This window comes from Olea europaea, chromosome 16, assembly GCF_002742605.1.
Source record: "Olea europaea var. sylvestris chromosome 16, O_europaea_v1, whole genome shotgun sequence".
In the NCBI taxonomy this organism is placed as follows: Eukaryota; Viridiplantae; Streptophyta; class Magnoliopsida; order Lamiales; family Oleaceae; genus Olea; species Olea europaea.
The window spans coordinates 17,175,956-17,202,208 of NC_036252.1; the positions used below are offsets into that span (position 1 = coordinate 17,175,956).

Genomic DNA, 26,253 nt, shown 5'->3' on the forward strand with positions numbered 1-26,253 from the left:
ATGTAATTTTGTAACTTTCTGATATATGGCCGAGTGAATAGCCCAAATGGTCACTAAACTTTACACCAGATCCGCAAAAGGTCACTGAACTTTCAAAATTGTCTAACTTATCACTGAACTTTGCAAAAAGTCCACCAAAGGTCACTGAACTTTCAAAATCGTCTCACTCATCACTGAACTTTGCATTTTGTAATCTCATTAGTCACTTAGCTAACGGTCCATCCAAAAACTAACCGAATACTCACGTGGCTGACTGATGTGGATGCCAAGTCAAACAAAAGAAGTACACGTGAATTTTTATTTAAATTAAAACATGTTTTATTAAAAAAATAATAATAATAAAAATAAAAATAAATGAAACATGTTTACGGTGGTGACTGTTGCTACAACAGTTTATGGAATTTCCAATTTTTTTATTTTTATAAAACATGTTTTAATTCAAATAAAAATCCACCTGTACTTCTTTTGTTTGACTTGGCATCCACATCAGCCAACCACATGAGTATTCGATTAGTTTTTGGATGGATCGTTAGCTGAGTGACTAATGAGAATACAAAATGCAAAGTTCAGTGATGAGTGAGGCGATTTTGAAAGTTCAGTGACCTTTGGTGGACTTTTCGCAAAGTTCAGTGATGAGTTAGACAATTTTAAAAGTTCAGTGACCTTTTGTGACTTGGTGCAAAGTTTAGTGACCGTTTGGGCTATTCACTCTATATGGCCACACCCTTTATATGGGCGTGCTTTGAAAATTCCCAACTTTTAGTAAGTGCATATAATCAAGAAAAAATGCTATTACTCACAAAATGGTCCAGGAGTCGTTAGACATGCTTTTAGATAACTTGAGAGAGAGAGAGAGAGCTTGCAAAGTCTTCCCCAGTCCCATCTGTAGGCAAACCAGTCACAGAAATGAAAAATCATGGCATTTGACGGATAAAAGCAGTAACTTTTGTGCTTTTAGGACTTGCTGTTGTACTGGCTTTTCTACAAGGACAGAATATTAGCTACCGGATGTACAAGGGTGACAGTCTCACTGATTGCCCGTAAAACTCATAATCGCTACATCTAAGTAGATTCTTTCTCCAAAAGATCAAGTATTAACATGTTCCAAAGAGCTCCTTCCCAAAAGTACTCCTACATTACTAACTCGTTTACATGTATTGGAGGAAATATTGGATGTATGTTTCAATTTAGTCCCCAAATAATACATTTAATTTAGATGAAGTTTCCAACATTTCAAAATTATCGGAGTAGTGTCTATAAAATATTTTAACGATAGATTTTATGTGATTCACAACTTATCAATCATACATTTCATTAACTTTTATTAAAATCTATTAAAAATTTATTGTTAGTTTGAGCCCCATTTATGGGCTAAGAATGCATTTTGAAATAATAAATTGATAACAAATGTATGGTTATTTTTTTTAAAATGTGTGATTGAAAAGAGGAGAAAGAAAAATATATTTTGGATGATAAAAAAAAGGCCTAATATAATCACCATCAAATAGGGACATAATATAATCGCTCTCGTGAGATACTTTTATCGATGCCTAGGATGTATTCGTAACAAATACAATATTACAGACATTTGTTTATTACACTCGGAAATTTTCTTATTTTAAGATTGATTTGATCTTGATTTTTTTAAATAGAATTTTGTTGACTGTAATTTTTTTGGACAATATATTGTTAAAAAGCAGGCACAAGATTTAGAATTTACATACAACATTATTTTATTAATAGAGGGTGGTTGAAAATAAATTTAAAAAATACTAACTAAAAAAATACTAGAAAAGATTAACGTAGATTTGTCCTAAAAACTGTCTCTGATGTGAAATCCATAATTCAAACTTGGTAACTACACCAACCAACAAGGTTTGTTTAATTGTAATCGTCACCAAACAATGTACATGACCCCATGTGGATCTGTCGGGCCACCCACTTCCCAAAATTGAAAAATTCCCATGCATTTGGTCTAACTCAGTACGTTTTGGAAGTGTCCTCAATGGCATAATTGAGAATGAAATCGGCAGATTCCTCATTAGACGGCCACGGAAGGTAAGTGGGGACTCCTTGTTTGTCATTTTGTTGACAGTATCAATGCCAACAACACTTCAAGGTATCAAACTTATAATCATTAATTAATTGTTTATTGCACCATTTTATATAATTAATTATTTAACATATGCAAGTGCCACTTAATTAGTCTTCACAAAATCATTGTATAACACAAAATCATTCTATATATTATACGTTCATGCCTCCTTTGGTATCACCTCCACCACCACCCTTCAGAGGAAGAGCCCAAAAAAATGCAAGCCAAAACTTATCATAGTACAATCCCACCAAAACTTCCACAGTTGGCGAAGCTACCTCCACCGGGAAAGTACAACATTTCAATACCTAGTAATGTTCCACGAGCCATATCAATCATTGCGCCACCACCATCAACTCATGAAGTTCCAATCGTGGATGTAGATGATACTGTGACTGCCTTTTGGGACTACCAATTTCTTTTTGTTTCACAACGTGCAGAAGCCGCTGAACCGATCAACCTCCGGCTAGTCGAGGGCGAAATACCGCTTGATTTTCCATCCGGAACGTATTATCTCACCGGACCGGGGTTATTCTCCGACGATCATGGCTCGACTGTGCACCCTCTAGATGGTCATGGCTATCTAAGAGCATTCACCATTGATGGATCAAAAGGGCAAGTCAAGTTCACGGCTAGGTACATTCAAACAGAGGCACAATCCGAAGAATGTGACCCGGTGACGGGAGAGTGGCGGTTCACTCACCGAGGACCATTTTCTATTTTGAAAGGTGGGAAAATGGTTGGGAATACTAAGGTAATGAAAAATGTTGCAAATACTAGTGTGTTAAGGTGGGGTGGTAGGTTATTTTGTTTGTGGGAAGGTGGTGACCCTTATGAAATTGAAACTAGGACGTTGGATACTGTCGGAAAGTTCGATGTTATTAAGGATGATCGGAAAAAAAATTCCGATGACAGAGGATTTAAGGTTGATGTTTGGGATGTTGCTGCAGAAATATTAAAGCCAATATTATATGGTAAGCATAAATCATATTATATTATTGAATATATATTTGTATTACACATTGAAAACTTTCTGATCCTAGTCTCAAGTTATGTGACCATTTTTCGAATAGCATGTTACATGTTACTTAGAAAACAATTGAATTGTTAGATTGATTAGTATCTTTAAAAAAAAAAAAAAAAGAATAGAACAATTTTCGTGTAACACATTAGTCCCACCAAACCTATCCCATGTCTAAGTTATTCAGATCTTAATAACGTCACACTAGAAATGTAAAAATTGTTAAATTGTCCCCAATACTAGTTGTGACATTGACGCACACCTTATAATAAATTATTATGCACAAATTAAAGCAACAAGTTGTTAAATTGTCCCCAATACTAGTTGTGACATTGACGCACACCTTATAATAAATTATTATGCACAAATTAAAGCAACCCACTTGTTGCAGTCTTTGATAAATTTACCATTTTCTATAATTAATTATTTAACATATGCAAGTGCCACTTAATTAGTCTTCACAAAATCATTCTATAACACAAAATCATTCTATATATTATACGTTCATGCCTCCTTTGGTATCACCTGCACCACCACCCTTCAGAGGAAGAGCCCAAAAAATGCAGGCCAAAACTTATCATAGTACAATCCCACCAAAACTTCAACAGTTGGCGAAGCTACCTCTACCGGGAAAGTACAACATTTCAATACCTAGTAATGTTCCACGAGCTATATCAATCATTGCACCACCACCACCAACTCATGAAGTTCCAATCGTAGATGTAGATGATACTGTGACTGCCTTTTGGGACTACCAATTTCTTTTTGTTTCACAACGTGCAGAAGCCGCTGAACCGATCAACCTCCGGCTAGTCGAGGGCGAAATACCGCTTGATTTTCCATCTGGAACGTATTATCTCACCGGACCGGGGTTATTCTCCGACGATCATGGCTCGACGGTGCACCCTCTGGATGGTCATGGCTATCTAAGAGCATTCACCATTGATGGATCAAAAGGGCAAGTCAAGTTCACGGCTAGGTACATTCAGACAGAGGCACAATCCGAAGAACGTGACCCGGTGACGGGAGAGTGGCGGTTCACTCACCGAGGACCATTTTCTATTTTGAAAGGTGGGAAAATGGTTGGGAATACTAAGGTAATGAAAAATGTTGCAAATACTAGTGTGTTAAGGTGGGGTGGTAGGTTATTTTGTTTGTGGGAAGGTGGTGACCCTTATGAAATTGAAACTAGGACGTTGGATACTGTCGGAAAGTTCGATGTTATTAAGGATGATCGGAAAAAAAATTCCGATGACAGAGGATTTAAGGTTGATGTTTGGGATGTTGCTGCAGAAATATTAAAGCCAATATTATATGGTAAGCATAAATCATATTATATTATTGAATATATATTTGTATTATACATTGAAAACTTTCTGATCCTAGTCTCAAGTTATGTGACCATTTTTCTAATAGCATGTTACATGTTACTTAGAAAACAATTGAATTGTTAGATTGATTAGTATCTTTAAAAAAAAAAAAAAAAAAAAAAAAAAATTTTCGTGTAACACATTAGTCCCACCAAACCTATCCCATGTCTAAGTTATTCAGATCTTAATAACGTCACACTAGAAATGTAAAAATTGTTAAATTGTCCCCAATACTAGTTGTGACATTGACGCACACCTTATAATAAATTATTATGCACAAATTAAAGCAACCCACTTGTTGCAGTCTTTGATAAATTATAACGTTGGATCAATTTTGTTAGGAGTATTCAACATGCCACCCAAGAGATTGTTGTCCCATTACAAGATTGATGCCCGAAGAGGAAGACTTTTGATCATGTCATGTAATGCAGAAGACATGTTACTCCCTCGTAGTAATTTTACATTTTACGGTTAGTATATTTTCAATATTACAAATATTATTATTATAATAATTTGAGTTTGGTAAAGTATAATGGTCTGTTTCCTTTTCCCTGATTAATTTCAGAATTTGATTCAAATTTTAAGTTGTTGCAAAGCCAAGAATTCATCATCTCGGATCACCTAATGATCCATGATTGGGCCTTCACCGATTCTCATTACATATTGTTTGGTAACCGTATTAAGCTAGACATTGCAGGTAATCAAACCCTGTTGTCCAATTCTCGATTTTTTCAATTGAATTGGTCACACTTCATTGGTCGAGTTTTTACAAAATTTTTCATATTGATCAAGTTTTTACAAAATTGTACATATTGGGATTTGAATTGCAGGATCAATGTCAGCAGTCTGCGGTTTATCACCAATGATATCTGCATTAACAGTCAATCCAAGCAAGCCCACATCTCCTATATATTTGCTTCCCAGATTGAAAACTAAAGAAATGAGAGATTGGAGAATTCCCATTGAAGCTCCTTCTCAGTTATGGGTACTCCATGTGGGAAATGCTTTTGAAGAAAAATATGAGAATGGAAATGTTGAGATTCAAATTCAAGCCAGTGGTTGCTCTTATCAATGGTTCAATTTCCAGAAAATGTTTGGTAAATAAGCCAGCCTTTCGAGAGATTTCCAATCTTATGTAACACCCACCATCTTAGTGTGAACAAATTTTATTTTTATTTTTCTTGTAGGATATGATTGGCGGAGCGGAAAGTTAGATCCTTCTATGATGAATCTTAAACAAGGGCAAGAAAAGTTATTACCACACCTAATCAAGGTTTTCCTCTCTCTCTCTCTCTCTCTCTCTCTCTCTTCTTTATTCATTTGTAAGCTTTTAATAAACTATTTGAAGATAATATTTAATTTCCATCTGGTTATATAATCCAGGTGTCTATAAATTTGGAGCAAAATGGGAATTGCAAGAAGTGTTGTGTAAATGATCTGAATCAATGGAATAAAGCAACAGATTTCCCTACAATCAATCAAGATTTTTGTGGTGGAAAAAATACTTATGTTTATGCAGCAACTACTTCTGGTTTGCGCCAAGCTTTGCCAAATTTTCCATTTGATACAGTAGTAAAGCTGAACACCAAAGACAAGTCCTTGCACAGTACTTGGTCTACTCGTAGGCGAAGATTCATCGGTGAACCAATTTTTATCCCGAAAGGCAGAGAAGAAGACGATGGCTATCTTCTCGTAGTAGAGGTGAGAATACATGAATAACATGGAGTTTGTGATTTATGGAGCTGCAGATTTTAACAGAATTTTGTACTTGATTTTGCAGTATGCAGTTTCAACCCAAAGGTGCTATTTGGTTATTTTGGATTCCAAACTTATGGGAGAGAAGAATGTACTTGTTGCAAGATTTGAAGTTCCAAGAAATTTGAATTTTCCTCTTGGCTTTCATGGATTTTGGGCTCCTAGATAGTTAGCTCGAAACCTAGATCACAAGTATTCTTAGTGATCACAACCACCAACTTGAAGGCAAGGAAGTGAATAGATTTCTTGTCCAATCTCAATTGAATATGTATTGTTAAAATTCGCAACTATATAGACCTATAAATAGTTGGAAAATGGTCTTAAAAATGTAAGATGTAACTCGGATATCTTTGAACGATTTTAATTTTGACCTAATTGAAGGTAACTCGGATAGTCAAATATGTGTCTACAAACATATCTAAAAGTACAAGAGTTATGTTACATGTACATGAGAGTGTCCATAACGGTCCACTGTCATGGTTCTCTACATTATTGTTATTGGTTAACTACATTATTGTTATTTTATCTAATTGGACTTTTTTCCTAGTAGGCTAACCCAATTTTAGGTTCATTTTGTTCCATATATGGTTTTGCTTTGAAGATGATAAGTATTGTGGAATTGAATCGTGGCTTTGTTGCCCAAAATCGTCTTCTCCTCCTCTCTCGTGTTCTTTTTTTTCTTCTCTATTTTTTGCATTTCTCCTTTTTCGTAAGCCTCTTCTTCTTCTTCTTCTTCTTCTTCTTCTTCCCTATTTCTCCTTCTCGGTTCCGCTTCTCCCCTTCTTCGGCTTTTTCTGTTCTTCTTGCTCTCTTCTTCCTTCTCTGAATCCGTCTTCACTTCTCTATCTCTACTCCTCCATTGATCTATCTCTTCTTTTTTGTATTTGTCTTTTACTTATAATCCCTACATTGTAATAAACTTATTAATCAATGGAATAAAATTTACATTACATTGTTTCTGTGTAATTTTAGTCAAATGATGAAATCTCAGATGGGTTATTACATCCCTACTTAGTATCTTAAACTGTGTATTGATTTTGAGTAGAATTTAGCTACTTTTGGTTGAAGTTCAGCTCCAACCAGAACAAATGGTATCAGAGCAGCTACAATCCCTGGGTTTCTCATGATTGGATGGCATAATGGAAGAAATTAATAGGAAGCATGATCTACTAATTTCAATGATAACTGAATTTATTGAGCATAAATCAGCCTCCAAAGATCCGTCCAACCATTACCCAGAAATAGTCGAGTCTTCTGAAAAGCAAATGGACGATTCAGATTCTAAACTGGAAGGGAACTAGGGTTCCTGTTCTGAACCGGAAGAGAAACTGTTAAAACATTTCAGTTCTTACGATTTGAACAAAGAAGATGATTCAGTTGCTATAATTACGAAGTGTGTTGTTAATGGGAATAGTGAAATTATGGTTGCTCCTAATGAAAAAGTAACGAATGAAAGAAATTTGGTTAGTCAAGAGAACGGATTCCATGTAGAATATCTTGTTTGAGGTAAAATTAGGAGTCAGTGGTTGTGGCCTGGGCATATTCATAATCCATTAGATGCTTCTACTAAATGTGAAGATGTTGGTGTTGAGCATAGTGAGAGTAGGTTATATATGCCAGGAACTAATAGTAATGAGAATAGTGTTAAATCCAACAAGTGGGCTTAAAGGAAATATCCGGCTACATAAGATGGATTTTCCACTTTTTGGGGGAGCAGGCCCTAGGTAATGGCTAAAGAAAGCCATGAAATATTTCCAACTCCTTCAAACTCCTGATAATATTCGAAATTTTATGGATTCATTACAAGCCATTCTAAAGCAGATTGGGAAATGTTCTCTGAAGAGTTATGTAAGAGGTTTGCTGAAAATACCGGGGAGGAAGTGTATATTGAGGAGGAATCCCAAAATAATGATGGTTCAAGAATTTTATTGGATGATCGTGAAAATGAGACAGAAAAATTGGTGCTAGTGGCAAAAAAATTGGTGCCAATGGCTGATACAAGAGTGGAAACAGTGCCTATGAGGGATGAATCAGAGGCATTAGATGCTAAAACTGAGATAGAGATAAAGATTAAGCTAGAGATAGGTGAGAGAGAGAGAACTTTGAAAAAGAGGAAGTAGAGCGAGTTGAGCCAATGTCGACAATTGATGTTATAGATTGCAAAGAGAAGGGGGGTGCGCGCGCGTGTATTCGTAAACAAAGTTTGAGTTCAACTATTAACTACGTTGATTCATAAATTGCTTCAATCATTGAATTCTCAATTACTGCAAATCCATGGAAAGAAAACGGAGTCATAAGAATCATAACTTAGATTGAGCTTAACTAAATATTCACCATTATCTGAGGATCACATATTTAATTCAAACTAGTTTTTGCCCCGTGCAATGCACGGATTGGATTATTTTGAAAGTAATGTTAGCGTCCTCAATATTAAAGATTAATGAAAAATATGTGCACTGATTGAATAAATATTGATTGGTAAATGTACATGTTAGAGCATAGAGTATCTTACATATTTATTTATTCATAACAGTATTTAATCGTCAAATGATCTTTCTATACAGAAGAAAAGATGAAAAAAAGGTTAAAATGACAATACATTGAAGTAAAAGCAAGGAACAAAATAATAAGAATAAAATGTTCAAATTTACTTAGTTACTCACGTTTAAAAATGTATTTTAGTGGAAAGAATGGGGCTCAAACAGGGGCTTACAGGTATATATGAATAGAGAGAAATGGCTTTAATGAGTTGAGAAGCTGTCATCTTAACTAAGAAGTTGAATAATAACCAGAGAGGACAAATATTGTACGAATATAAGAGAAATGCATAATAATGTTTCATATCAAAAAAATTTATCGGTAAAAAGCAATTACCATTGTAATTCCACAAGGAATGCAAATTCTGTCCAAAAGACGTACAATAACTGAGAAAATATGTTTCAGTAATTGTAGGGAGATCAAACATAAAAGGAAAACTATAAACTACCAGCTACAAAAACAAGGATGCAATGGCATAAAACTGTGGAATCTTTTTCTACATGCAAATGAATTTTTGAAGAAATGACGATACACAGAATGTACTTCATTCTCACTTTCCCATGTTTTCCCTTCTGTCGCTCGATGTATACATAGAACTTGTACTACCGCAGTTGGGATCATGTACGGTACTTGTTATTTTACATCCAATATTTCTATTGCTCTCTCTTCAAAAGTTAGTTCTTATACATAATTTTTTTAACTGGTTTTAAAAAAATACATGAGATGAATCATGAATTCTAGACAACTAAGTTCGGATGGCTAATAGATAAGCAATTGAATCATTCCACTTAGTCATTTCATATTGATGAATATATTTTTAGTTCCCAATAGGTATATCTAACATTTCTTTTGCACAGTAACACTTACATGAGATATTATTCCGGAATTCAATTAAAGATACTATTTATGACAATCTCCAAACATTACTATATGATGTATCCTAAATCTTTTTCCAAGAGAGTATGTTACTCGTTATGCAATACTCGGAAGAACAATGTTTGAACAGAACTTACCCAACAAAGATCGTGCGAACACAACTGTGTATTCCACTATACAAGAATTCTAATTATTTCTACATACAAAAGTAGGAAACAAAAGAAGTGAGTTTTAAGTACAAAAGACTCGAAGTTCAAGTCATCACAAATCAACAGATTTCTAATAATTTTGGAATTGGAAAAAAAGCAGAAAGCTGAAGCAAGAGGAGAAAATTATATCTAGCAACTATTATGTGATATTAACATACCTGCAGTTACCTGTATCCTATTTCAGTAAGATTTTTCGGCCTCTTGGGGAAATTACAAAGAAGTGGAACCACACAGTGGCGGTCAAATCCACCAACAAGAAATATGAAATTGTACACAAAGAAATAGGGAAAGAAAGAATGAGAGGAAAATGCACAGGATGCGAAACTGAAATCATCAGAAAGTAAGAGATGAAGAAATAATTTGGAAAAAAGAAACAAACATAAACTGAAGAAACAGATGAACCTAAAATGAAGCATCTATGAAATTGAAATGCTGAGGTCGCAGTTTCCTATTTCAGTCGAATTTTTGTTGCTTCTTTTGGAAACTTGAAGAAAGGTTTGAAATGAAAGAGGGAAAAAAAAATCTCCCAATTCAGAGTATATCTGAAGAAAATCTAACAAACATACAAAAGAACAGTGAAATGAAGCTGCGATTCCTAATTTACAGGATGATTTTTTGCAAATTATTTGGATCTGTTCTCTACAACACAAATACACAGCTGAAAGCCTGAAATTAGGGTTGAAGCAAATGTCACCAACAATAAGCCTATGTTTGGTCCCCATTAAAATTATCTAAGAAGCACCGACACCCCATTAAAATTATCTAAGAAGCACCGACACAGACACGAGTGTCCGACACGATACGTGTCGGACATGTTGACACGGGATTTTTTAAAAAAGTTCCGACACGATATGTTTTCGACACGTTGATTAAAATATTAATTTTAACTTATTTTAATTTAATAATCTAAAATAATTTTTTTTTACATAAAGGGTGAAATGGTAAAAGAATAAAATCTTGCATGTTACTTTGTTAAAGAATAAATTTAAAAAAAAAAAAAAAAAGTAATATATACTATCAAAATAAAAATAAAAATTGTACACTATAGTGACTGTACGGTACATTTGTGTCTGACAGCCTTTAATGTGTTTGTCCAACTACTGTATAAAAGAAGGATAAAACTATTTGTACACAACCATTTACACAATTTTTTACACACTCGACACTTGGCCGCCCCCTATTGGAGCCCCACCAGCCACCCCTCCAATAGGGGGCGGCCAAGTGTCGAGCGTGTAAATCATTGTGTAAATGGTTGTGTGAATGTAGCATGGTCCATAAAAGAAGGACCATGCTGTCAAACAAGCTTTTATTGTGTTGGGTCAAAAAGTACAAAATTCAAAGGAAAATGCAAACATGTCTGTCCTCTCTCTTCTTTCTTCTTCTTTTCTTTTTCTTCCACCAGCTACTTCTTCATCTTTTCTTCTTTCTTCCACCGGCTGCCGGAATATCACACCATTTTTTTCTCTCTCTTCTTCATTTTTTCTTTACTTCTTCTTCACCGTTTTCTTCCAGCCCTCCTACACGTCGCAAGGAAATCCGACACGCGTCGGCGACGTGTCGGAGACGTGTTGGTGTCCGATACGTGTCGGACCGACGCCGGCAACGTGTCCGTGCTTCCTAGAAAATTATAATCATTTCTCTCTTCTTATCAACCACACATTCTCCAATAAAATAATATTACACAAAATTCCAAAACATTTTATTTTTTTTCAACCACACATTTTTCAAAAAAAATTATTCCAAACATTAAAATTTTAAATAATGGGGGTCAAGTGGAGGCTAAATGGCTCATTGTTGGAGTTTACTTTCCTTTATAGAAGGTATGACTGTATGAGACGGTGTCGTTTAACATGGATGGGCACCAAATCGCTGTCGTTTAGATCGATAGCGGTGTTCGGTGTTGAGGAAAAAGACTAAGGTTTTGAAGCTTAGTAGGGATCTATTAATCAGAAGCATGGTACAGGTCAATCGAAGAAACACTGGAGGCAACACTGAAGGCAAAAACATTCAAAGACTACAGCATTCAGAATCTATACCCGATATCACAAGAAGGAAGTGATATAAACATGGAGAAATAGGCTAAACTTAATAGTACGGAAATGAAAAAGAACATATTTACAGTTTACATTGGCATCAATAACAATTGAGGAGGCAAGATGTGAAAAAAATTGGGAAAGGTAAAAAGACTTAGGAAATGGAGAGCAAACTATGGGATCAAAGAATTGGGAGAGACTCAAAGGCAAAAGTCTTGCATGTGTGAGATGAAATTCAACAGTCGAGTGTGGAAAGGAGACTTTCTAGAATGAACAATGCATAAACAGTATATGCTATCCTCTCTTTTAAGGAAAGGTATATGTTAGTACATTGAGCAAACACAACTGGAAAAACAACTTCTTATTAGAAATGTAGAGGCATAACTTAATATAAACAATTGACCAAAAGAAAAGTAAAAGCCTACAAGCAGTAAACATTGAACACCAAAGAATGTAAAAACTTCAGGCAAAAGACATTTGAAGAAGAAAACGAAGAGTCATTGAAGCGTTGCAAAATTTGTACACAAACTTACGAAAAAATATCTGGAATGAGGATGTTTTTAAAAAGATCTTACCAAAGAAAGACTGAAAAACTACGTCCATAAATTCCACCAACTTGAAAATAGAATTGTACACACAGAAACAGTAACGAAAAATTAAACTTCAGGCAAACTAAATTTGAAGAAGAAAAGAAAGACTCATTAACGAAAATGCAAAATTTGTATAAGAACCCTTGAAAAATTAAGTGAAAGAACCATCTCTTTTGAAAAACCTTACTCCCGAAACAAAGAACGCGCCACTACATCCATCGATTTGACCAACTTAAAAATATAATTGTATACATAGAAACAAGAAAACAAAAATACGATTGAAATTACACCAGATCTCAAAGTAAAATCATGAAGAATAGACAGACAAAATTATTTTCGGAAAAAAGAACCCTAAAGTAAAAAAATATAAAATCACAATACCTGATGTTGCTACTGTCCTATTCCGTCAGATTTTTGTGGTACTATAGGAAACTTCCAGAAAAGTTAGAAAACAATTTGTCAATTCCCTCAATTGAAAATGTAATTCTACACTCAGAAACACAGAAAGAAAAATTAAGTTGAAAAAATATACAAGATTCAAAAGTAAAATCATCACAAGTGGACAAATATTTTGAAAAAAGAAAAAGTTAAAAATGAAGCCAGAAATAACCCTAAACTAAAGCAAATACTAAATCCACATACCTCAGGTCGCCAGCTTCCTATTTCGGTGCGAATTTTCTGGTTTTTGGGAGATTCCACTAATTGAACGATAGAATTGTACATACAGGAAGAACGCAAGGAATATTCAGTTGAAAATATCCAAGACTTGAAGGCAAAATAATGAGAAATCGACAGGTACTACAATTATTTCGAAAGAAGAAAACACCCTAAGCTTAAGCAAATCTAAAATCGACTTACCTTACGATTTTAGGGTATAAATAAGAGAATGTGCAAATCTAATTATTCGAGCTCTAATGTCTAAATAAACATAACTGCTTGTGTAAAGAAATTCAAATAATTGAAAAGCTAAAAAGAATCAGCACTAAATCTTGATGGGAAACAGAATGAATATTTTATGATGAATCCAAGGCTAAATTAAAAATTGCCAATGTGAGTAGGTATCATATTTATTGAAGATTTCAGGAGTTTGTCTTCATGAGTAATGCAAGAAATGTCAATTAGTACTAATTAACAAGTTTCCTTATATAATTAATGCACTAAAGTTTTAAAGTAAATCAGGAACATAGTAGATATAGATTTAATTTTGAATAAAAGGTAGATCTGGAATTTTACAATATACGCAATATATATATTGCACAGCAACAAATACAAATTAACATACCTGAAGTCAACAAACTCCAATTCAATATGTTTTCTAAGACCAGAAAATATCCTATCTACACAAATAATTATATCAACTTAAGCATGTTCTGGAAAATTTTTGCTAAAAAAAAAAAAAACTCGAAGATGCACAACAACAAATACAAAGCAACATACTTGAAGTCACCAAACTCCAATTTCAATATGTTTTCGAAGACCAGAAAATATCCTATCCACACAAATAATTATATCTATCCACACAAATAATTATATCAACTTAAGCATGTTCTGGAATCTTTCCCCTTGAGAACTATTATTACTGCAACAACAAAAGTAGGAGAATTGACCATAAGACTTATCAACTATGAAGTATAACGAAGAAATTAAACACAACTAAGGATTTTTAGGGTACACAGAATACTACCATTTGAGAAATTGTTAAGCTTTATAATTTCGTCAGCCATATCAGCCATGCTGAAACATTTGACCTGGATGTGAAAGGCAAAGTAATAGCTACAACAACCTCAACTGCAGTAAAAAAAAAAAAAAAATGTAACAACTGATCAATCTTTACACAAAAGTTTAGAATTTTCAACTAACAGATGAACAAAAAGTAGATTTTTCCAGTAAATCATTGGGAACTTACCATTGAATACAAATGCTATTTGATTTTGTACTAGATGTAAATCCATCAGTCTTCCCATTTGCCTGTTATTCTTAAGAACACATTAATCAGCACTTAAAGAGTACAGTAAATTTCCAAAATCTGAGAAAATGCATAGATGTCAATGAGATGTAATGTGATATTATATTTAACTATTGTACCTTGCAAGGAGAAAAAAGAGTGAATCTTGACATCCCAGAATACTTATCCAGAACACACTTCAAAAATTATAGCTCCAAAAAAACCTTTTTGTTTTATCTATCTGAATACACGCGCAATACAAAAATGTACAACACCCCAAAAGATCTTATACACGTAAATGCATAAAGAATATACGAGACAATGGTTTTACCCTTTGAGGAAGAGGAGCAGCTACTGATTAATAAGCATTAGCCTTGAAGTTCTACCTCATGAAAGCTTTTCCACTTTTGTCAGTTCAGTAACTTTCCTTTTGACCAGTTTGCTCTAAGTGGGCGGGATCTGTTAGGTTGTGCGAAAACTGGTAGTGGCAAAACTGCTTCATTTATGATATAGGTTTTGGTTTTTACTTCCACTTTCAATTTTATCTGGAATTTATTTAGAAATGTAACCCTATCATGGATATTCACTTTATTTTCTTGTTCTATCATAACTTATCATATGTTTTTTCATCCTTGTACCATTACCTAGCTTAGCCTCCTGTTCAGCGTGGAGATGGACCTTTGGCATTAGTATTGGCTCCTACCAGAGGCAGAGAGCTAGCACAACAGACAGAGAAAGAGGTGAGATCATTGATTTCATGTACTTCACTTGAAAATATTGTTGATATATTATATACTCCTATGCTTTGTTCCAAGATGGGGCAGTTGAAAGTTAAAATGATGCCTGAAATATTACTAAAATTCTCTGCATAATGATGTACAAAAATTGATGCTCCAATAACAAATTGGAAGGAAATGACGTGATAATTTCTGATAATACTGGCGGAAGCTAGATTTCAGGCCCAGACAGTCAATATGGATTATTATTATTAACTAAATAAATGGACAACTTCGACTAATTATTCCCTAATCGTTGTATTGTTCCGACTTCTTCAGTATTTGGGATTTGAATCCTTTTGACTTGATAGGATATTTAGTTCACAGGATAATGCCTGCGTTGGCCTCTATATTTTTTTGGTACAAGAGGACCCTGAAACACATGGCTTTCGTGAGAGGATAAGCTTGTTCCCCACTCCAGTTTATTGTGATATATTTAAACACGTATGTATAAGGTAATGCATAATGGTGCATCAAGCCTTTGAAAATGTCCTCTTCTATTTTTTTAGTTTCTTCAAGAGTCCATGTCTTTGTGGCTAAATTTCAGTGGATAAGTTCTTTTGTCTTTGGCAAAAAAGCTTTTAAAAGTTCCGAGTAATAAACATAAATTGACATTTTTTTTGAACTTTTTGGTTCTACGAATTAAGAAAATCAACTTATTTTCACAGTTGAGAAAAAGTGTTTGTCGGAGGCTTAGCATGGGAAAGTCCCTAAGAATCCTTAAAATCGCACTTCGACAAAAAATGGAAATTGACAATTTACCGACCTCAAGGAATGCAGCTAAGAAATCCTCAATTAAATATGACAATTTTCTTTGTGCTTTATTTTATAGAGGAATTTATTTCGCTCACAGTGTCTATTAAAAAAACTAACACTGTTTCTTTTACTTTAACCTTATCTCCATGTATATCTATCTGTTGATAAATCTTTATGTGATAAGAGTTAAATTTATTGGTCCAGCTTCTGAAGTTTTGCATTCAACTTTGCCAGGTATATTGTAATAACACACTTTTCTTTTTCTTTTTCTTTTTTTTTCTAATTCATCTTTTTAATAGAAACTTTTGTTGGTAATTCAATTTAGACAGGAAGTCATTTATTCTCGTGTTCTAGAGAATCCTCATAATGAACATTCTATTTTTATTTTAGAAAAACGCTACTCAAACAGGGATAAAAAAATCCCCAAAAATCACAATTTTCAGTATCTCTTAACAATTATTATGAACTGAAAAGGTCAGTTTTGATGTATATGAGACAAGAAATTCACATAGAGAAGGAAGGAAAAAAGAAAAAAATTTCTAAAGTTTAAAGAACACAATAAATTACCTGGATCATAGAGAGGGTAAAAATCTAAAAACCCCAATAAAAAAAATTCCAAACAAAGTTACATATTTACAAAAAAATAAAAATAAAAAATCAATCTCGCTTAACAATCATTACTGAACTGGAAAAGTCAATTTTTGATGTACATGAAACAAGAAATTCTCATATAAAAATGGAAAAAAAAAAGGGATTTGAAGTTAAAAAAATAAAATAAATTACCTCAATCACAAAGACTGTAAAATTCATCCACACCCACATCTGTAAAAACCAAAAAGAAAACAACATTTAAAACTAAGTTACATTTATATGAAAAATTAATTTTCCATGTTCTCTAATGTATATATGAAATATATAGAGTACCGTAAGTTAAAGCACAAATGTTGTCCCCGGCTGTATTATGAAACAAATACAGACTAAGCACGTCAGAGTTTTTTCCCATGTCCAAAAAGAAAACAAAAACAGTAAATAGAACATGGCTGAAAAAGCAGAAGCTTACAAGTTATTACTTCATTAGTGTATAGTTCTGTAAAAGAGTAGAGACATCAAGATGACCATTCACAACTTCATTGTTAATATATAGGGCAGCATATTTACAAAGACCAATGATCGAATCTCATGGGCACATACAGATAGGCAATGAACAAAAGTGGAAATAAATACCTCAGGTTCAAGGCTCTGAAATTCAGTTTTGTAATGAAACTCTGAATGTCGAGTACCTGGATAGTCCATCATCTCCAAATCTTTTCTATTTCCACCATGCTGCAAAATAAGTAGCAAAAGGAAAAGGGAAGAATATAATTTAAATAAATTAGCACTCGAATATTTTGAACATCACGTCTTTCGCATCATTTCTTTCAAATAATACCACCCTTCCACCACGGTCACCGATAGCAAAGTGGTCACCACTTTGATCAAACTCAATTGCAGAGATTATATCAACTGAAAGTTAAAAGAAAAAAGGCATATTAGAATATCTTAGGTTCATGTTCTAAAATTCGACCAGTTAGAATTCGGGAACTCATCTATCTAAGAGAAGCAGTACTAAAATAAAAAAGAAACAAATCAATCCATAGATATGCAACAAATGTAAAGAGAAGGTGCTCTATTATCAATATTCTCCAGGACTTAAAATAAGAAGACAATTACAGAATATGGATAAATTCTGATTTAAGTCCACACTTTTCACAGAATGAAAAACTATTCTTTCAACAACAATAACCTGGCATGTCAAATAAGCCTCCCAAAAATCGAGAACAATAACATGCTCTTATCTAATACTAAACTAACGACAGATACAATGACAGAGTCAACAACACGTGAAATGCGCGCATTTGATTCGTGTGGCAACAAGGGTTAGTGGCTTCATCAAACTTACTAAATGTTCCTAAAAGTAGTATCTATCAATGCCATTGATAGGCAATCAGAAGAATCCAGTTTAGTGTCTAACAGTCTGTTGTTCAGTTAATATAGACTTCTTTATTTTTCATGTACAGGAAATTCACGAAGAAGAACAGGGAAAAACTAAAGCATGTTGACAAACAACTGGGGAAAATTTGTAGTTTTGTAAAGGTAAAATATTTTGGACTTGTGGAATCAGGGGATTATTACTTATAGCCATGTTGCCAGTATATTGCAAGGTAGAGTTGCACAAGCAGAAGTAAATGACAAAGAGCTATAGATACACATTGGAGTGAGGAATTTATAATTTTATAGCTCAAAAACTCATCCTTCCAAAATCCAAATGAAGTTTGAATCATCCAAATAATGAAGTCTGTCTATATATGTTAACCTAATACACTTCACAAACGACCTCCAAATTTATGTCTTCTCTGTTCTCACCATAGGTAGCCTTCTGAATGCCCATTGCACAAGCCTATTTTTGCATGAGAGAGATAATTGAAGTTACACAATTGACATGTTGAAAATCCAACTCTCATGTGAAATACCATCCAAACAAACTCAAAAACTTGAATATTGCAATTTATCTGGATCCGTGGTTTTAGACCAGCCATTACTTCAATACATCATGATTACAATAATCAAATAACCTCTAGCCCATGCCCAAGACAACTACTGGCAGTACAAATAAACCCCGAGGAGTGTGTTCTCATATAAAACATTCAGCCCTACCTATTCTCACATGCAGTGCGTAGAAAGCCAGCTATCACCTTGCACGAAAATAAAATCCACACTTGCATATGGCTTTGGTTTTTTCAGGTCATGATAGAGAAAAAGTAGTTTAAATACCCAACACGGCAATTACAGGCATCCAAACAATACTTTCTTCCTAAATAACGAAAGTTCTGCCTATAATAGATGGTAAAATAGTTCTTCCAATAATAATTTACAATTAAAATTATTATACAATCACTGCTTCACCCATAATTAAAAAAATGTCTTGAAGTTCAAACATAATTTTGTTTTGGCTTGTTTTCTTATCTTCCATACATGAGATTTCGTGAACAAAATGCAAAAGAAACCAAGGACTAAGAAATCGAATTCCCACATGATTGCACTTGGTCTACAAAAATGTTGAGAATCCTTGTCAATTAAAAGCTAACTGCTTCTTTTTTTCCCCTTCCCCAATTTTCCTATATAAGGCTAAAACCCAGATATTTTTACCACAATATAGTTGATCTACATAACATAATTACTTGGAAGCAAATAAAAAAAAAAAAAAAGAAGAAGGAGAAAAAGCTTCCAAATGAGCCACAGTTAGTCTGATTCCAGTACTTTTTTTTTTTTGAGTATTGTCAAATATATTTACCAATATAGATGTTTCACTTTATCCAGTACTTTTTTTTTTGAGTTTTGTCAAATATATTTACCAATATAGATGTTTCACTTTCTTTTTTGCAACCACAAATTCTTTGGAAACAATTATTAATCAATATTTTTTCATTACTTAGATACTACTATATAGTATATACTATGCAGAAAGTTATTTAAACCAAAAACTACGGAAGACGGAAAAAATTACGTGAACTTGAGAGTCAGCTGCATAGTTTATTAGTTTTGAATAGGAAATCTCAAAACCTGTAAAAAGAAACTATGAGACAGAGAATTATAGAAAGAAACGAAAAAAAAAAAAAAAAAAAAAAAAAAAAAAAAAAAAAGAGCCAACATCACCGCCTGTCCAGTTTATGCTGCTCCCAACACAAATTGCAAAGGGAAGGAATTTTATCACCAGAAGAGAAAGAAAAAGTAATTCTAAACTCAGAAACAGAGAGAAAAAATATACAAGATTCAAAAGTAAAATCATCACAAGTGGACAAATATTTTGAAAAAAGAAAAAATTAAAACTGAAGCAAGAAATAACCCTAAATCCTAATACACATACACAAGACGATATCGCGATCTTGAAATGTTGACAAGAACCAAAGACAAAAGTGAAGACAACTGCTAGGATTTCAGTAAGCAAAAGTGAAGAGAAGAACGTTTTCGAATGATCAGGAGAAAAGAAGAGAAGATATTTTTGTATACATTGGGAAGACAATTAAACCCATAAGAAATTAAGATGCCTTTTTGCGGGTAAGATGGGGAAAACGAAAATTCTACGTGAATGAACAGTGGAGGGATTATTCCCTCTTTTAAGAGAGGAGGGAAGTATGATTAGTTAAGGCAGAAAGTGGACTCATCAAATTACAAATGGATATTCTAATGTAAATCATATACTGAACTAATGAATTCAATGATGTTCTTTTGAAAATCAACTTCATGTTTTCGTACAAGTTTTTGTGTTCATGTATCTATTTGTTGATGTTAACTATTTTCTAAAAATCATTCGAACTTTTTAAAATCTTACCCCAGAGACTATATAGCTATAGTTATCAATTTAACCAACTCTAACCTTGAACTAAACCAAATATGAAGCTTTCTGACTTCTTAAAAAAATTTGACATAATTAAAAAAAACACAGAAGGAAAAAAATTAAAACCCTAAGAATAAAGAGTTAGAAAAAATGAATTTAAAAAAAAAAAAACTCTTGAAAACTTTTGTTTATGTTATAAATAATTTTTTTAATTTTAAATTCTCTTTAATTATTTTCTCTCCATGATAAAAATTAACTTTTTTCAATTTTAATTAAATAATATTTATATATTCTATAAAGCTATAGTCATCAATTCCACCAACTCCAACCTTAAACTAAACCAAATATGAAGTTTTTTGACTTTTCTAAAAAATTTGACATAAAAAAAAAAAAAGAAATTAAACCCCTAAGAATGTATATAGAGTTAGAAAAAATGAATTTAAAAAAAAAAAAAAAAATCTTCCTTCTCCATCCAGGCGGTTTCCATTTTTTTCTTTTTTGTTTTTGTTCATATTATAAATATTTTTTTTTTCGATTTAAAATTCTTTTTTATTCTTTTCTCTCCATGATAAAACTTAATTTATTCAATTTTAATTAGATAATATTTATATATTTTTTATTTAATTTTTGTAACTTTCTTTTGTTTAATTTGTTTTTTTTATTATATATATTTTGAAAATCGTTGAACTTTTTAAAATCTTACCCAAGAGACTATAGAGCTATAGTCATCAATTCCACCAACTCTAACCTTGAACTAAACCAAATATGAAGTTTTCTTACTTTTCTAAAAAATTTAACATGATTAAAAAAAAAAAAAAAACACACAGAAGGAAAGAAATTAAACCCCTAAGAATATAGAGTGAGAAAAAATAAATTCAAAAAAAAAAAAATTACAATACCTCCATCCATGATTGGGGGTTTCCATTTTTTTTTTTTTTTTAATTTGTTTTGTTCACGTTATAAATAACTTTTTTTGATTTAAAATTCTTTTTAGTTCTTCTCTCTCCATGATAAAACTTAATTTTTTCAATTTTAATTAAATAATATTGGCATGAACAAAATCCCAATTCCTGAAATTCCATTCCCAAAATAACATTCATTTTTTTTTTTCACAAACAAAGATAGAGGCATTAGTTTACAAATGTGCTCAATTCAATCAATCTCACAAAAAAATCAAAATCCACAATCTCAACCCTATAAGAAATAAACTTTACCTATGGAATAGAGCAAGTGACTGCGGAAACCTGGTGAATTGGAGAACGAAGTGTAGGTGCAGAGTCGGCCTACAAATTAGCTGTCATCAAGAAGGTAAACATGACAATACTGAAAGGAAACAGTCAAACAGAAGAGTGTTGGCACACTCTCTTAATTTTAAATATGCAAATAACTTCAGTGAATCTCTTCCCATTTCAAATCAACAGTTAAATAGAAAGGTAGTGATTACATGAACTAAGGAGACAAAAAAATAAATAAAGGAACCAAATAAGGTAAACTATTGAATTTTTATTAGCAGTCTTTCAGCACCATGTGAAGGTTTTCCTAACAATCCGATCAACTGCAGGTGAAGCAAGTGCCACGATACCTTATTCTGAAATCTCCAAATTTAAATTTCTCTCTGTCAACATCCCATAATTCTAAATGATACTTTCTTAAACCTCCCAAAAGAGGTCCCTTAGAGCCTCTCCAATCTCTTGGTAACAGAGACAAGAACATTATATAAGGACAGGGAAAAAGATGGGGAGGCTGGTGGCTTACTCTTGAGTAAATTCAATTACCTTCCTTTGACAATTAAAACTTTTCCAGCTAGCCAACTTGTCCCCTAAATTCTCCACAATAGGATTCCACATATCAACAAACTTGAAATTAGATTCCAAAGGCTAGAATATCTGCCAACTCATTAAATTTAGCACTTGCCATGGGGAATAGTAAATTCATATAACTTCAGGTCTCAAACCACACAACACATTCCATAGACACCACAATTGACTCTAGTCACTATAAAGCACAATGAGATCATCAATGAACCGAAGATGGCCAACAAACACAATCAACGTGATCAGAACTTATGAAGCCCAGAAATTGACACGGCCCCTGAGAAGCCAACACTTCAAAAAAAAGTCAATTAGAATTCTTTAATTTTAGTTTTAATTTTTCAATAACATCAATACTATTTTTAGCTCTGATTTTGAAACTTGCATGTAAAACCTTTTGAATCAAGGATTTTCTAATATTACTTATGTTAGATAGATACAAAACAAAAAATTCAATATGAAATTCGTAGATTCAAACTAATTTGACATTTTTAACATTTTTTTTTTTGTAATAACTAAATACTTCATAATTTGAAGTCAAAAAATTTACACAAATTTGTGAATTCATGTTGTTGATAGATTGAATAAAAAAATTAAAAATATATAAAAACTATATAAGCTGACATCAACAAACCACCTTAGGAATATCCATACTTCATATATCAACAAGGGCTGAAACCCCTAATTAAGAATCCTATGCTTAACCTTTTTTATAAGCTTGTAAATGCTTATATGCCCATCAACAATAAGAGGGAAGATAAGAGAGACCCTCATACAATTCCCCTTAAATTTCTAAAAAAGCCGCAAGAGGTCCATTCAACAAAAATGGAGAATTTGACGATAAACAAGCAGAGAAAGATAAAATGTCTTCATTTAGCTCCAAAACACGCATACACTCCTCGAGTCAACATGGTCATAACTCAAACTTCCCAGAATCAGGTTCAGAGAGCAACTTGGACCACTCTTTGAATGTGTAATCCAAAAATTCATTAGTAGTAACTTTATATCCAAAATCTGCCTGCCCCTCACAAAGGCATCCTAAGAAAAAGTTAAGGTTGCGATCAACACTTGTTTCCATCCTAAGAGCTAGATCTTTTTGCAATAACTTCAGCACTATCAGTCAAGCCGATTGCTATAGTCTCTGACTTCACATCCCTTTTTTGTCTTAGGCAACAAAGCCACAAAGGTATAATTTAAACTCTTTTCAAAACAACCTTTGTACCCTTTGATACTTTTTATACCCGCTACTTCACAGCAAAGGCAGAAAAGGCTAATGTGAAGCCATCAAGTCCAGGAGATCAGGCCAATGTGACTACAACCTAAATCATTCCCTTTACTGGATGAATCAAGTTGAGCATTTCAAATTTAAGCAGCATTCAGCATTTTTTTTTTAGTCCCAGTTCTCGAAACAAACCAGGTTGTAGGTAACTTTGACTTGATCCCATAAATTTTTTCATTGATGGTATAACTAAGCTTGAAGTGAAATTGAATTGTCTATCCATAGTGAAGAAACGCTTATCAAACATTCAGTGCACATTTTTCAGATGGAAACTGGCACAGATGAGTATTCTATAGTTTAGCGTCAGTTTTTCCTGCTGTCAAGCGTAATGCAGTGCATACTGACAGGGGCATAGCAGTTCATGTCTTGGTTGCCATGACCTAGAGAAAATAGGTATGTGGTACTGATGGGATGATCTTGGGTACTCTATAGATAAGTAACTCAAATACACTCTTTGAAGACACTTGCTAGCTATCAAGAACATGGATATTGAAAGTTTAGTCTCATCTAAATTTTAAGCTGAAAATGACAACTCTTGACGCACTAACCCAGCTATATGCAAACTGGACCTCTTAAATAGTCTGAACTTTCACTCAATACCTATTGGACCTCTTAAGCAGTCTCAACTTTCACTCAGTACCAGATTTTATACAAACTTTTTCATCCCAAGTCTACTTTATCCTTCAAGATGTGAAACAGGTGGGGGTCGCAAATCTACTCTTAATGATTCTGAAGATATGGCAAAACAGATTTCCCATGTGAATAACAGTCTCCGGAATCAAAGTCCCTGTACTTTTCTTGAATATCCACAACCGACTGCACATTATTTTCAGATCAGTTTCGTTCCATATGTCTTGATTAATAATAATAAATTTTTACCTGAATATTTCAGGTGACCAACCCAACTTAAAAGATGAGAAACTATGAGTTTTTTTCATTCTTTTAGGTCAATGAATTGATGTTCTAGCAAAAACAAAAAGTAGAAAGGCAATCTTAAAATAGAATAGCACAGCTTTAGAGACAACAGTTATCCAGAATTATAAGGGACCATTGGCAATCAATAAATAAGAATCTTCGATGATTGAGAAACTAAGAAATGGAGATAAAGCATAGATCTTTAGAAAAACATAATACACACACTTATTTACATATACACCAGAGCTGCAATGCATACCATCTCCAATAAATCGACAAAGTACAGCGGGCTAGACAAGCAAGATGCCATTAACAATTTGCAGCGTATATTACCATAAACTACAATGAGTGCAAAAAATTGCTCTTTAGTCCTCAGAAAAATGTTTCTTTGCATAATAGTAGAGAATTAGCACGTCCAAGGAAAACAATAAAATTTCCATAAATCAGAGAAACGCCAAAGATTAATCGCTTCGGTGCCGATATTATTACATTAATACCCACAATATAGAGAGACAAGCTCACACAATTTAGAGGAATTCGTAAAATCAATACAAATATGAAAGAAAAAAAATTGTAATTCCAATTCCATGCTACCAAAGGCGCTTCTAGATTATACATACATATCTACAAGATCCAAATTTGGAAACAATAAATCAAGAAAACAAGCAAAAAAAAAAAAAAATCGCACACAAACACGATTCAGAGGAAACCCTCTGCAAAACCCAGAAATTAAAACAACTGGAAGAAAACATATACATAGAAATCTTATATATACCTTGATCTTTGGAAATCCAGAATAAAATATAATCTTGATTCTTGGCCTGTATACTGTATAGTATACAGTTTTACACTTTTACTTTGTCGTGTTCCCACGAATTTATTACCCAAAATCGGAAATCCAGAGTCTCTTCTAGTCTTCTGTATGCATTTCCATTCAAATCCCAGAAAATTCTGGAATAATAGTTCCTATTGTGACTTATTCAAACAGTTTCTTGTTTTTATTATACTTATAGATATTCAACTTTATAGTTTCGTACAAACTACAACACATAGCATTTTTTTATTGTGCATAAAATGACAATACATCAATAGATTCAACACCTCAAAATTCCGGCAAAAGAATTGAAGATGAAGTGATGAATCGGAAATGACAATACCTCAAATGTGGTTGCCACCAGTGACCAAGACCGTTTTCTTTCTGGAATTTGGCTTGGTTTGTTACAAAAATTTGCTAATTAATGCTCCGTGAATTAGGAGGGGGAAAAAAAAAGGCTGCTCCGTGTGCACATGCACTCCAAATTGAATGAATTGGAGAAAATAAGAATAAAAGAGATTTATATAAACCAATCAATCAACAAAGGAAGATGCAGACTCGAACATACTTGCAAGCGTATTTAAATCCAAGTAATTTATATTTTCCATGAATCAATTGAACAAAATAAAAATAAAAAGAAATTTACACAACTATCGAGAAAGGAAGACGAACAATCGCAAGTCTATTTGATTTTTAAAAGAAAAGAAAAAAGAAAGGTAAAGAAGATGAATCGTACAGGAATATCTTCATTCCAATTCTCAAATGCCACATGGAAAAAAGATTATATAGTCAAGCAAATTTACATGTACAAAAGCAAACAACTCCATTGGGAAGGGAAAGGCAAAATAAATACTAAATAATAATATGTACCCTAAGGGCCTGCTTGAGAGTTTCACCGGAGCGGTAATAGGAGGTTTTTAAAGTAACGGTTACGGGCGGAGCGATTTTAGTAGTGGTTCTTAAAACCCCCTAACTCACGATTGGGAGTTTAGTATCCACTGATTTTGAAAGTTTTTTAAAAGGATAAGATTACGTATTTGCCCTTAGTAAAGTTTTCTATATTAATTTGTTTTACTCATAAGTGACATTTTACTT

The 26,253-nt window shown here is 33.2% G+C and overlaps 2 protein-coding genes across 30 annotated transcripts; one reads left to right on the forward strand and one right to left on the reverse strand.

Annotated features, from left to right (window-relative positions):
* Positions 1-1,784: 1,784 nt before the first annotated feature.
* Positions 1,785-6,640, forward strand: LOC111412327 (carotenoid cleavage dioxygenase 7, chloroplastic-like). Of its 2 annotated transcripts, none has more exons than XM_023043218.1 (7): positions 1,785-3,069; positions 4,828-4,956; positions 5,052-5,183; positions 5,317-5,583; positions 5,674-5,759; positions 5,870-6,187; positions 6,267-6,640. In XM_023043218.1, exons 1-7 carry the CDS (start codon positions 2,313-2,315, stop codon positions 6,408-6,410), a joined length of 1,833 nt encoding a protein of 610 aa, XP_022898986.1. In that variant the 5' UTR covers positions 1,785-2,312; the 3' UTR covers positions 6,411-6,640. The 2 variants fall into 2 exon arrangements, with proteins under 2 accessions (XP_022898986.1, XP_022898985.1); XM_023043217.1 differs by lacking the exon at positions 1,785-3,069 and adding an exon at positions 3,558-4,433.
* A 4,416-nt stretch (positions 6,641-11,056) lies between these two features.
* On the reverse strand, positions 11,057-26,015 carry LOC111412328 (serine/threonine protein phosphatase 2A 55 kDa regulatory subunit B beta isoform-like). 28 transcript variants are annotated; one of them, XR_002706015.1, is made up of 10 exons: positions 25,502-26,015; positions 22,115-24,683; positions 21,554-21,622; positions 19,509-19,564; positions 17,025-17,467; positions 16,889-16,941; positions 16,748-16,786; positions 14,394-14,455; positions 14,172-14,275; positions 11,057-13,185 (listed from the first exon to the last, which is right to left on the reverse strand). XR_002706015.1 is itself a non-coding variant. In XM_023043219.1 (8 exons), the coding sequence occupies exons 3-8, from the start codon at positions 18,390-18,392 to the stop codon at positions 14,272-14,274; spliced, it is 333 nt and encodes a 110-aa protein (XP_022898987.1). In that variant the 5' UTR covers positions 18,393-18,401; positions 21,554-21,633; positions 25,502-25,995; the 3' UTR covers positions 13,747-14,271. The 28 variants fall into 28 exon arrangements, 1 of the variants encoding a protein (XP_022898987.1); XR_002706036.1 differs by lacking the exon at positions 22,115-24,683 and having other exon boundaries at positions 17,189-17,287; positions 17,364-17,467; positions 21,554-21,633; positions 25,502-26,008; XR_002706032.1 differs by lacking the exon at positions 22,115-24,683 and having other exon boundaries at positions 16,889-16,918; positions 17,025-17,051; positions 17,189-17,467; positions 21,554-21,633; positions 25,502-26,006.
* Between the last annotated feature and the right edge of the window lie 238 nt (positions 26,016-26,253).